General features: G+C 40.8%; 1 protein-coding gene across 1 annotated transcript; it reads left to right on the forward strand.

The window, feature by feature from the left end:
* The first annotated feature begins 11,623 nt into the window (after window positions 1-11,623).
* LOC116262225 (pentatricopeptide repeat-containing protein At5g08510) lies at window positions 11,624-13,355 on the forward strand. Its single transcript, XM_031641377.2, has one exon. It carries the CDS (start codon window positions 11,714-11,716, stop codon window positions 13,244-13,246), a length of 1,533 nt encoding a protein of 510 aa, XP_031497237.1. The 5' UTR covers window positions 11,624-11,713; the 3' UTR covers window positions 13,247-13,355.
* Window positions 13,356-14,375: the final 1,020 nt, after the last annotated feature.

Consider the following 14,375-nt stretch of genomic DNA (forward strand, 5'->3'; position numbering starts at 1 on the left):
TCTCAGATGAGCTCCGAGCAGAGTCTTGATCGAGATCTTGAGCTCAAAAACTCTGCCCGACCTGCTTTCCACCTGTGGTGTTAGAACTCATTATACTGTTATCGTTACAGTTACAGTCATTCAAATCTCCTTTTTCATTCAGTAGACCTGATCTTAACGCTTGGATGTCGTCCTGGTGAGGTGCTCTGAATGAATAAGAGGAAGTTGGGACATCATCTTCCTTTGTGTTTCTGTGTTTTCACCATGAGACAGCTCAGTGGGAAGGATTTCGTGGTTTCGAATCGATTTCGAACTCAAAAGTTGTCAATATTGTTTTTGAATCTTTTCATTCCTCGTTGCTGCATTCGGCCGAACAGGGCCGTGAGCGGCTCATCGATTTGGGTGTCTGGAGAGAGGCAATTTTTCAGGGCGTGGCTCTGTTATTGAGGAAGGAATCTCTCTTCCTTTCACGAACACGCGCTCGGATCATTTGCACCCATTAAAATACTAATGTTAATGGACTGGACAACTGCTAGTCTGCCTCGATTAACGTGACACATGACATGAGCCAAAGAAGGGAAACAAATCAGAAGGGAATTAAAAGACGTTTTGGATTTAATCTTTGGATGGATTTTATAGAAGATGGATTTAAGTTCGAATTCAATGCAGACAAGTCGGATTAGTTCTTTATGAGATCCCAATCAAATATTAGATTGAAACTCGGTTAGCCGCGTATGGTTGAACCCAGTTATTAATTGGATCCTGATTTCTTGACCAGTTTAGATTTAAGGGACTCGGATTTAGACTGATAATAAAAATACTGAATCCATTAATCTGCTTACATTAGAGAATGCTTTGTTCAAGAGGGAATAAAAACTAAAAGTGTCCTTAGTGCATTGTCCAGGAAGCCCAGCACGAGCTTACTTGCTGCTAACCCAGTCTAGTGCCTAATGACAAGCTCAACATGTGTTCATTTATTTACTGAAGTGTTATTTAATTTTAATTCCGAGTTTTTGACGAACCAATTTATTGAAAGCCGGATCTTTTGAGGATGTCTGAATATGAACCTCACCATTTCTGTAATAAGGAAAAAAATTAATGTCCACTGCCCACTGCTCCACGGATGACAGGCAAGAAAAGACATTAAAACCCGAACAGCTAAAGAACCTGCTTCCCATTAATTTTCCCGGCAAACCCACCGGAAAATGAGCCAAGTGGGGTGCTCCGTTCTGTAACAGTGTTGATCAGCTATTTTCCTTGCTAATTGACCAATGTGCATCCATTCTGAATGGACGAGGAACAGCATGAGATGACAAGAAAAAAAATGATTGAGCAATCTTTTGGCAACCAAGAACCAACCGGAAAATGAGCAACAACGTGTGAAGTTTCACACCGGAAAATGTTCACCATTTTTGGGTCCTCACTCTTTTTCCAAGGCAAATTTTTTCTTGGTTGATAAACACTGCTTCCGAACCAAGTTGACAGGTGGGCAAGCCTGGTTGGAGTTATCTGACCCGAAATAGCTTGCAATCCGAGATTTGTATTTTCCGGTCATTCTACATGATGATGTAGGCATGGAGGCACCTTGAAGAGATCTAGAAACTCTTCCCTTCCTCAATTCATCGATTCATGATTGCTTCTAGACTTTGATGAAAAGCGGCATACCATGAAAAACAAATTGACTGTCAAACTTTCATCAACTAGTCCGACCAGCTATATTACGTCCCTTAACATACAATCTTGCACTCCTTTTGTATATGCTCGTAGTTGGTTAGGCCATCGGATGATAAGAAGCCAGTCACTGGCCATGAACCTTTTGCGCAAGCCAAGTCAAGTTTTCAGCTTGCTTTTGGATTCTTCGAGTGAGCAAGAAAAGGGCAAAAATCCATCAATAAAAGAATGAATTGAAACAATAGGAATCATGGTGTGTGGATTAATGTAAAGCAATCAAAAACTACTAATGGAGTAATAAACAATTTCCAAATCTCCAAATTGAGCCAATTAATGATTGAAGAGGATTGCTAATCTATATATACAAAGGCAATTCAATAACGTAGCGTGTTGTGATCGTATACTTTCCAATCATCCAAGGACCTAATGACTTTAAGGGCTCGTTTGATTGCCCAGAAAAATTTGGTGGAGGGGTTGAAATAATGTACGGGCGGGTGAAATTTCACCCGCCCGATGCAAAAACCATCAAACGGGGTGAAATTTCACCCGCTCGACATTTTCCTTCCGAAGGCATTCACCCGCGCGTCTTCCTCCGCAGTCAACGATCTCCCTCACATTGGAGAATAGCTGCCTGCTCACCGTCGCCACTCCGCCATCGCCGCTCTCACCGCCGCCGCTCTGCCGTCGCTGCTCAACCCTCGCCGCTTCCCTCGGGTTCCGTCTACTTCCCCTCCTTCATCGCTGCCGCTCAACCCTCGCTGCTTCCCTCAGGTTCCTTTTTCACACTGACTGGTTTTGTCAATGGATCAATTCATGGGTTCGTCTTCTCTCTTGGAGATGTGAGTGTCAAGACTCTTGAGTAGTTAATGGATGTTCAGTCCAACTCGAAAACTTCCCCAAAATCTGCTTCGTTTTGGACAGAGGCTGGTGGCGATGAGTTTTTGTTTTTGGGGATCTTCGTTTTCTGGATCAATTAGCAGGAATTTTGTGTAATTCAGTAACTTAATTATTTTGGAAGAAATATGGCGATTGGAGATGAATTGGGTGCTTCCAAGAAGAAATTGAAGAATGGTAACATTGATGTGCTATCTTCAACGCTGAGAATTTGCAGAACAATATGAAAACTATCTATTACAGGTTCTTTTTTGAATCCCTGCGATTCTGGATGTCCTGTTTTTTTCCTTGAAGCGTGCATATTTTTTTAGATCAATTCATCAACTAGTTTCATAATATGTAGCCAGATCTGGTGTTTTCACGACGTCGTTCACAGATTTGGAGCTGAAAAACGAGAGTCAAGTTGAATGCATTTCGACCCAGGCTAATTCGGTTTTTCCCTTCTTGGCACAGAGGATCTCCTCCGAATGCAATGTCTGCACTTTGTGAAGCCACAGGAGCAGATAAAGCAGGTCATCAAGATCAATGACTACCAAAATTGCGGTTCTCGGCTTTGCATTCAAGAAAGACACAGAGAGACATCAGTTCCTGGGTTAGTGACAGTGCACTGGACGAAAAGCTTGTTGGTTTGTTGGGACCAGAGAGACATCAGTTCTTCAGCATCCTGAAAAATTGCCTTTTGCTTCTAGAGAGTGGACAATCTTATGTTGATTCTGATGTTCTTTAGCACTTGAATGTATACAGTGAAGTTAAAGGCAATTTTTTCTCTCTGATGTTCAACAGGTTTCAAGTAAACTGCAATTTGATTGACCTTCGTAAACAGAAATTTGATTGACCTTCCTGTAAACTGCAGTACCAATTTCATATTATGTTAGTGTTTGCTGCATTCTCTGCTTTCATGTTGTTGCAGCTTAGGTAGCCAACTAGTAACGGTTGCCTGCTAGCAAATAGCTGTGTTTTGAGTAATGGTGTGCTTTGGTTTAATACATTTTTGTCAAGTGAAAATCTTCACATCAGAAACAAAAAACTTTGTCATGGCAGTGCCTCTCTTCATATGATTCATTAGCATATAGATATGCTAAAATGCTTTATGGATCACATTTAGCTGTTACTTTTGCAATTATGTTTGGTTTGGCTAATGTTATATCATGTGAAGGATTTTGCAAGTTACTGCTTGTTGAACTGAATTAAAGTGCTGAAAGTTGAAAGTCACTTTTTTGCACTCAACTGGGTTTTCATGCTTGATTGCAACCTCAATTCGTTGGTAAATAAATAGGCCATTCCATTGGTTGTGTGTCTAGAATTTGGTTTTAGATGACCAAAAAAATAGACCATGCTTGTCTGCACGGGTTATATAAACAAAGAGGAAATTGAGGAAGAGAAGGAAAAGAAAAACAACTACTACTAACAGTCTTAAAAAAAAATCTCTCAAATTTTCTACTTTGTGCATCAAACAAGGTTAATTTTACCACGTTAAATTCTACCCTGTCATCAAACAGAGCCTCAGATTAGAAGAGGGAGAAATTTCATCATGTAAATTTTTTCAAAAAAATTTACCATGATAAATTTACCACGTTAAATTCTTCCTGTGCATCAAACGAGCCCTAAGAGTGAATCTTCTAAGACTAGATCTCTGATAAATGTTTGTAGCAAATCACATTTTTATGTAAGCAACCTGTAACATTATCACAGTTTCTCTCAAGGCATGCTTGATCACCACCCATCTGTTGATCCTTGGCCTATATGTGCTTGTGACTGCAAAAATGCCTATGATCACAACCACTGCTGTAAAAAAATGGCTCAAAGATCAGCCTTAGTCAACCGACTTTGGATGCAATTGGTCGCAAGCCAATTCCATTTAAATCAAATCATTGGCAAATTTTGATCCAAATAATGAGCACCATACAAGAGTGCCACACATCACATATTACTTAGTTTTTGTTACTTCATAATATTTTTAAAACTTTCTTATTGTCAATTATCTTATGTTCATATATTTTTCCTTTTATTTTTTAAAAATTTATGTGAGAATATATTTTGTCCCAATTCAGATTCAGTTCCGGAACGCTGCATTTTGGAACACCGCCATTAATCGTGTGTTCTTTTTTACCAATACGGAATTGCGTACGGTAACTACCAGTACCAGATGCTATGGATTTTGTGCTATCGAACTATTCCGGTTCTTGTCAAATTTGAAGTTGATCAATGGAGAGTACTTTGGGGAAATGCAAGGCATAGCAACACTAGGAGAACGATGGACGGTCGAGCTAAAGAACACTGTGCTCTACAATCCATTCGGATCGACATCTCTTTTGAAGATTCTTCATTCAGGACAAGTGATTACTAAATGAGTACCATTTCGGTAGTCGTGTTATTTGAAGTTTACTAAGAACAGTTTGTCATTTAGATGGGAAAGTTAGCACCTTCGGAAAAAAAAAATGTATTTTATCTATTTTTCCTTATTATTCTTGCCTGTATTAGCGAAGTTTACTTGGTATAGAACTTTTCCCAGTCGCTTGTAGGATTTCATTGCAAACAAACATCAAATAAATCTTTGACATTAAACTCATTTTAATCGGAAAAAACAAAAAAACAAAACAGAGCTTGGTGTCGTCCAAACACATAAGAAACTCATTCTTCATCTGCTTGTCTAGAAACAATCGATGATATGAACAGCCAGCTTATTTGATGCATACATGTACATATATGCATGGATTTTAGAATTTGTTCACTATTAAACATAAATTCTTGTACGCGTTAATGTCAACCATTAGTTACACATATAAATGTAAGTATATAAATTAAAATTTTAAAACCTTACTTGACAATCACGTTTAAACATCCTCCGAATAAAATCTTCCCATCCTTTTGAACGCTTGATGCAGTAACCATTCAAAGGAAAAAGTCTCGAGAATCACACAAACTTCCGGAGTCAAAATAGATACAGTATTATCATTAAAAACTTGCATGCACCAACAGTCACACGATCACTGCAAATATAAGAAACACTAGTAGGTAGCCAACCAGAGGACCGAGTACAAGAAGCAACAACCCGATACATATATAAGCATGCAGATTTATTTATAACCAGCAGAGAGCAGCACGTCAAGAGCAGGAAACAACCCCGAGCCTCCCTCTCCCGTGAGGAGAGGAGGAGACGCAAAACACTACCGTTTACTGGCGACATTGGGAATGGAGTTTCGTGGCGGAAGCAGAAGCCCCTCGACTGACAGAGCAGGAGGAGGATATCAGGCATATGGCGTGATGTTGGTGGGTGGTGATAGTATTGTAGGCTGTGGCTGGCGGTCATGAATGCTCCTCCTCCCTTTAATGGGGTAGGAACGGGAAGCGGCCGGCCTAATAGGTGGTGGTCAAGGCCCGTGGTATGGCAGAGGAGGAGGAAGAGTGTAACCAGCTGGTGATGGGGTTTGAAGATACGGAGGAGGAGATGGTTGTTTAGATGGTGGACTCTTGCTGATGTATGGCGGTGGCGGTGGCGGTGGTGAAGGGATAGAGATAGCGGGTGATGGTAGCCTGTAGGGAGAAGGTGCCGCCGGCGGCGGTGGTGAAGGGGTAGAGGGAGCGGGTGGCGGTAGCCTGTAGGGAGAAGGTGCCGCCGGCGGTGGCGGACCTGGTCGCAGTGGAGCATCAGGGTTGTGTACGGGAGGAGGCGTCGGCTGCAGTGCCGGCGTTCGTGACGATGATAGCGGAGGAGCAGCAGCGAGAGGCGGAGGTAAGGGAACAGTTGGAGATGTGACATTGGAGCCATTGTGTGCTAAATGGTCAGAAGGTGGAAGAGATGGAACTCCATCGTTGCAGACTGCATGTCCTGGCATGTATAAGAGGATCAGAGATGGAAACAGCAGAACGACACTGGTGACCATCTTCCCTTCCACCTTCAAGGGCTCCATGGCCGGTGGCCCTCTACTCAGAATTCTCGGTGGTGGTGGTGCAGAAACGGCATAACCGGCAATCCTTTTATACCAATCTAACGCTGTTCATCATCATTTTTGCCTTTGAACCGTGCCTGTCTTTTCTCTATCTTCTTTGTCGGATCTCGATGATCTCGATGTAAATTTCTGCTCAGGCAAAATGGACAGTTTGGCCTATGCAAACTACGCAATTACGTTTAAAATGATCAATTCTTCGCAAATTTTCGTAATTCTAATAAAAAAATGTGATTTACATGATTAATTTTTGTTAATAGGATCTATTTTTTAAATAAGATATTCGTTAAGCATCTTTTAAGTTGAGTTCATTTTTTTTCCTTGTATGATGTTTAATTCTATGTTGAATCTGGCCATCATAGATTTCAAAACTACGTTGTCGTCAGACCCCTCTCTCTCTCTTAAGACCACAAATTCGTGGTTTTAATAAGGTAACACAGATTCAAAATCCTTAGTTGAAAATTCTACTGTTTGTTTAAACTATGAATTTAACCTTAAGGTAACCTTCATTCTAACCTCGCATCTCATACCCATAGCTATCAAATATGGTCCAATAAAAAAAATATACTTGCAATGGAATATCAAAAGTAAGCCTGAGACTGGTCATGAATTAGTTGTCATGGACTATAAATTCTTCGTAATATGAGAAAGGGAAGCCTGTAGGTTGCTACAAATAGAGTCTTTCAAATAACTATTTTTCTTGTGTCAAATTTTCTAAATTTCTCACTTTTATTTACAACAGCACAAAATAAACATCAAAATTTTGGACACCAAATTTGTAAAAGATCTTTATTAAAAAACCAAAATTTTAAAGGCTGACTGTGAAGGCCCGAGAAGGAGGAAAGGAAACGAAAAGCATCCGCCCGTGACTATCCCTGACATGAAGCCATGGACAAGTGTCATCACTCTTATCGTGCAGCTCAACACCAATCAAACACACTGAAACCTTTGAACAGTGCCGTCATTGAAGAAATCATGAATATTTCTGGACCTGCAAAGTAGGCTGGCTGAAAGCCTGCAACTCCCGTCCCTAACATTTTGATCTTGCGGCCGTTCAGGGCAGCAAGTTCGATGACGGAAAAAGTGACCTTGGGGAGGGAAAAAGCCAATAACCTCCTCCCATCAAGCTGGAGAAATCTATAAATCCCCGCCATGGACTGCCAAGTGTGCATGCAAGTCTCCTTTAACCTGTTGATAAACATGGGAAGTATCGGTTCTGCTTGCTTTCTTTGAAATAAGCTATTTTTTACTGATATTTTATTTGAAATTTTGGCTGCAAATCGAACTGACATCCATCTTCAATGGACTTTTGGAACGAAATTGTTTAATTTTCTCAATCGTCAACATGGCGATTGATGATTGCACTTGAAAACTGTAAAATTGAGAGTGACGCGAGAGAGGACACACATAATGAGGTCTACCAACATCAGCTTTGGCACCTTTGGATGAGGACGGGTTGGGGTATTTCCACCAACAAAGAACAATGAGAATAAATGGGGGTTTTTGGATGACACCTTCATTTAATCCAATTTTGTAAAAACTAAGTTTGATAAAGACCAAGGCCTTTAATGGGTTTTAGAAATTTTATTTTTTTTGTTCGGGTGACATCGAAAACCTAGTTTTTGAATAACCTAAGGTTGTATTTGGTAGCTTCTGATCTAAGATTCAAAACTGCACAAAAAGCTGTATTTTCGGATATCTTCAGTTTAAACAGTAACACATGTTAAAAACCATGGATTTAAGGTCTAATTGGAGGGAGAGACGAAGGTCTGGTCTTAAAACCATGGACAGATCAGCAGTAAAACAAACACAACACAAAGGAAAAGGTTTTTCACTCAATCTCACAAAACTAAGTTTTCTCCAAACCCAGTTTTGATATCACCAAAACATTCTAAAAACCGTGTTTGGATGCAAGCCAGGTTTCAAAGTGTCGTCCAAACACCTACTTAGGCTTCGATGACGATACACCCAATGAGCAGGGATACATATTCAAAGTCATTACACAAATGAGCATCTAATGCAGAGTTCAACAAAAGTTGAGGTAACCTATTATTTGTCCTATACAAAAATTGCCACAAACACCATTTTCAATGCCAAGCAAGAGTTCACTTAATAATAGGTTTTACACCTTGATCTCAACATGGTCCATGAAACTCCTACCACTCATTTTTCTTTAATAATTGGAAGCTCCTTGACCGTAATATCCCAACACGAATTTGAATGCCATACAAAACGGTAAACACTACTTCAACCGTGCAGCGGATCTCTTCCTTGATTGTAACCAGGAGTGAGCCACTGATGAATGACTATCCTAACAGGATCTGACTAGTTCTATTTGAGAAACATTTCACAAAATGAATGCCAAACCTCCCTTTTTGCATCGTAGACAAATTTAAATATCTCTTAATATGTAGCTTAATTTCTGTAACACCAAATTTTCCACAAACCAACATTAAAACAAAGAATTTAACACTGACGAAGTTTCTTGCAGTAAAATCTTTTATGCCACCGCGAATCTTAGGCTCTTTCATATTCATTTGAAATGGATCCCGTAACCTTGAACCAGGATGAAATATGTTTCCATATACTCGCAGAAAAGTAGCAAAAAGACAATAAATGTGTTTCATCCTCCACATTTCTGCCACATAATGTGCATTTTTGGATGCTCGTAGGAAACCTACTCTTTGAGTTGCACCTGTTGCTCTCTATATATGAAAACTGCAACCATAAGAAAGTCAGCATGCATGAGGGAGACCCTTAAAATTCCAAAACTTTACTTATCCATTTCACCTTAATCCTACGCACCCTAACATGTTCCCATGTTTGTCTTCATGTTGTAGTTGGCTTCAAATTGCATTGCCAACTTCGAAAACAACACGATGGGTTATACACAGTAAAAAACCAATGACAGAGCTACATATAGGCTGGTGTGGGCAGTTGCCCACACCATCTTCTCAATTTTCTCTCATTTTTACATTAAGATCGTTTACTATTTACTTTGTTACACATGTAAGTGCCCCTTCATGTATGAAAACTTGTGAATCAGTGCCCCTCCAGAAAATTTTTCTGGCTCCGCCACTGTAAAAAGGAAATCATAAACATTTTGGATATGTCTCCACCTATCTTTAATATTATCGTCCATTGATAGAACCTCCTTGATGCATTTAACTCCTATGAACTCCACCTCTTCAAAATGTTGAATATGGACTAAATTTAAAAGGATCTCATCGTGCCATGGATCGAACCAAAATTTGGCTAATTCACCACTTTCAACGACCCTACAAGCACTTTTTTTTAATCTTTCTCCATTTAACCCTTACGTCGCCATTAAGGGGAAAGATTACCCCCAAGGTAAGAGTCCCAAGGACTTTTACGGTTGAAATATTTTTTTCGGCACAAACTTGCCTAAAGACCTGGGTGGGTGAGAGCAATACAAGCCAAATAAGCTAAATTAGCAGACTTGATTTTATTTAATCTCCGAATGCCAATACCTCCCTCTTTCACAGGCAATGAAATAATATTCCAGTAAAGGAGATGAAGTTTACATTTTTCATCTTGATCACCCCACAGAAACTTTCTAATCATACTTATCATTCTCTTAGTAACTGAGGACAGACAATTACTAACTAATGCCCAATAAGTGGGAAGAGCTGCTAGGATCGATTTAGTTAGGCATATTTTTCCAGTATATGATAGTAACTTCCCTTTTCGAATCCTCAGTTTGTTCCACATTTTAAGGAGCATTGCTTCCCAGGCAAAATTTGCCAAATGTTTCGAACTTAATAGAAGATCCAAGTAACTAGTGGGAAAATGCCTATGTCGCCAACCAAATCTTTTGAGTAATATAAGAAATATCATTGCCATCAAGGCAAAATAGAAAGAATATAGATTTGTTTCTGTTTATTTTCATATCAGTTCCTTGTTCGAAGTTGTAGATGTATAAACTTTTTGAAAATCAATGCATCATCAGCCTCACCTCCTCTACCCAACTTTGCCACGAAGAAGAGAGTTCCTCACCAGTGCAGCCTGCAAAGATCTAAAGAAAAATTTCATGACTAAGATGAGCAAGTACGGCGATAGAGAATCACTTAGCAGAGACTATAGGCAATGTCAAAATATTCACTCTCTCGACCACCCATCACCATTGCATAAAAAGCACTAGAGACACAATCCATAATTCTATCATATATCATAGCAACCAACACGAAACTCCAATTTACCGAATCACATGCTTTGGAAAGATCTATCACAATATATACACATGCCCCTCTGCCTTACGACATCGCATATACCATCTCAGTGAGCTAGTAGTAGAAGCTACCATGCATGCTCCTTTAAAGTATATTAAGAAAAGACTTCGTGTTCCCATCCCATTCTTTGAGTCATTGTACCCCAGAATACTTCCTCTTCCTCCAAAGCACCAATCAGCTTGAGTCTTGTGCTTATCTCTTACATTGCACAACCAGGTGAACCTCTGTCCTCCCTAAGCTGAAGGTTATCCAAGCCTTTTTGAAGATGGACGGCCTTATTTCCAACTCCAATTATGCAAACATGCTTTAACACGATTGCAGGGCAAAAGAAAAAGTTAAGAATCAAAGTTACATACACAGATCCTTTCATATTGCAGAGCTCGTCACAAACAAATCCTTTGATGGTGCGGAGCACAAAGCTAATTGAATAATCTGCAAATCTGTACTAAATGATATTAGTTTCATCACGAAAAACGTCTCAAGAAATTTTCCGATCACATAAGAAATGAGATTTGGCAGATCATGCATATGATGTGCTCGGCTTCGGAGATCGTAGAGAATATGAAGACATGAGACTTGATAGTTGCTGATAAACCTGAACTCATTTAGTAAGATCTGAATAAATGCCTCTCAAAGCATGTGTTTAGCCAATAAAACCCTGCCCTTTTCCAACTTAGTCAAATCATTCAAATTCAGGTCCAGTTTAACTCTAAATTCGAACAGAAATGTTGATTAAAACAAACCAGATGAGCAAAAACTTAGTAATATTTAGAGCCAATTACTCCTTAAAGTAGAGGTTTGTAACCAATGACTAAACACTGGATTTTAGATCTTCTTATTAAGCGGTGCATCAGGGATCTCATCCTTCGCCTAATGCTTGGATCTAAACACGCGATTCCGTAGCAGATCCAACATTCCAGAATTCAAAGGTACCCACCGCCACAGGTTCTGTTGGGGGAGTCGGAAGATGGTATGAACCGGATCAGAGAAGTTCACGCCTACGCCCTCAGAAACGGCGTGGAGCAGACCAAGTTCCTGATCACGAAGCTCCTGGAGATCCCCTGCATCGACTACGCGCGAGCCATCTTTGATCGAGCCATCAATCCGGAGCTCTTCCTCTACAACAAACTCATACAGCATTACTCCTCCCATGGCCCCTGCGAGCAGTGCCTCTCTCTCTACTCCAGTCTGTGCCGCCTTGGCCGCCTACCTAACGAGTACACCTTTCCCTTCATGCTTAAGGCTTGCGCCTCTCTTCTCTCCGCCGGAGACGGCCGGAACCTCCATACCCACATCGTCAAATTGGGTTTTGGATCGGATGTTTTCGTTTCCACTGCGATGATTGACATGTATGCGAAGAGCGGATGTTTGGAAGACGCACACGGCGTGTTTGATGAAATGCCTGAGAGAGACGTGCCCTCTTGGAACTCGCTTATTGGCGGGTATGCGAGGCTAGGGCGTTTGAGCATTGCGAAGGAGCTGTTTGACCGGATGGGTTACCGCAGGAACGTGATCTCGTGGACCTCCGTGGTTTCGGGGTACGCACAGAACGGGCAGTATCACGAAGCCGTGGATATGTATGTGAAGATGGTAGAGGAAGGCCTGAAGCCAAACCATGTGACGATTGCTAGTGTTCTTCCTGCTTGTGCTCATCTTGGAGCGTTGGACATGGGGGAAAGGATAGATGTGTATGCTAGGGAGAATGACTATTTCCAGAACATATTTGTGAGTAATGCGCTGGTTGAGATGTACGCCAAGTGCGGAAAGATCGATTCTGCACGGCGCGTGTTCGGTGAGATTGCGGAGAAGAATGTTTGTTCATGGAATTCGATGATTACAGGGTTGGCAGTACATGGTAGATGGCGAGAAGCTCTTACTCTGTTTGAAGATATGCAAAGTGAAGGCTTCATTCCTGATGATATCACCTTTGTTGGTGTTCTATGTGCGTGCACTCATGGAGGGCTAGTGAAGCAAGGGCGACAGTATTTCAATTTTATGAAGAGCAGATTCGGCATTTCGCCTAAATTGGAGCACTACAGTTGCATGGTTGATCTTCTTGGTCGAGCCGGGCTGCTGAGAGAAGCTTACGAAATGCTAATGAAGATGCCGATGAAGCCAGATTCAGTTGTTTGGGGAACACTGCTTGGTGCTTGTAGCTTCCATGCCAATGTAGAGATTGGTGAGGCAGCAGCCGAGAAGCTTTTCGAGCTTGAGCCCTGGAATCCAGGAAACTATGTGATCATGTCCAATATATATGCTGCTAGAGGCAGATGGGATGGAGTTGCAAGGATTAGGCTCCGGATGAAAGGCCGATCTCTGCAGAAGGCTGCAGGCTACAGCTTAATTGAAGAAGATGGAATCCTCCACAAGTTCACGGTCGAAGATAATTCACACCCATACAGCTATCAGATTTACAGGTTACTAGATGAACTCACCTCGCAGATGAAACTTGTCGGCTATGTGCCAACTGTAGAATTTGAGACAGTGGATGGTATTTCATTGTGAAGCAATGTTTATTCAACTCCAAACGGAGGAAGCTGAGAAGCGTACAAAAAATCATTAAGCAGCGGTGATAAATTGGACCATGAAAATAAAACATGAAAATATTTTAGCATTTCTGTCATATTTTAGCAATCATCAAGCATTTTGAATGGTCTGAGCTGCGGCAGAGATTGGATTTTTTTAGCTGAGGGGCATTTGAGTCACCGTTCCTGATCTAGTGGCTGGACCAATATCGAGCTTTCTCACAATATAAAGTTTTGACCAGTTAGTGTGGACAGTACACCAGCCCACATGTAGGTCCGATGCTGGCCTACCACCTCACCAGCCCACATATTGCTCTGCTACCGGCCCCAAGTTGGCTGCGTGTCATCGGCTAAATCACTTACTACCTAGTATGAGGCACTGGCTATTGAATTTCATGTCTTCTGTGATTTTGCCAAACTGTCCATTCCCTCCGCCATGCTCTTCTTCCCTCCATGGAGAAATTTAACCATTTTAGTTTCTTTGTGCTTGTTGTGATAATAGCTTCTGGAAATATCAATTTCTATTCTTGGTGTTTCAGATTCGGATCTTGGCCTCTTGACCTGCTAGTCTTTATTCGAGGAAAGCTACATGCATAATTTTGAACAAGCCTGATTCCTCATTGAGTTAGATTGTCACTTTAAAAGAGGTACTCCTAGCTTTATTACTTACAAATACACATAAATATGTTTACATAATTATACTTGTAATCAAGCATGATCCACAAAATGTAAGCAAAACAATGCACAAGTTAACAAAACATAAAAACCACACGCTTTATAAATTCAATGGTTGATGCATGTAAACGTCCACTCCACCATTCAGACAAGCGATTCATTTATTAAGACAAAAGTCCACCCTTTTTCTCGGACAAGCCTTTTCTCCTCTTACTCCCGTTGTGTTTGAGGGAGGCGTGCGCGTGTGCGGCAAAGCATCCATCATTCAAAGCAAAAGAAATCTTGCTTTGATTTCAAGGAGATGAAGAATGCTGACGTATAAAACATTCGCTATCGACATCATTTAGCTGGAGAATGCTTAAAACCAGATAACAAACGAGGAAAGAATTATCCGAATCGAGTAGTAACAGCTTATTATTAACCGAAAGATTTAG

Source organism: Nymphaea colorata, chromosome 10 (assembly GCF_008831285.2).
Source record: "Nymphaea colorata isolate Beijing-Zhang1983 chromosome 10, ASM883128v2, whole genome shotgun sequence".
In the NCBI taxonomy this organism is placed as follows: domain Eukaryota; kingdom Viridiplantae; phylum Streptophyta; class Magnoliopsida; order Nymphaeales; family Nymphaeaceae; genus Nymphaea; species Nymphaea colorata.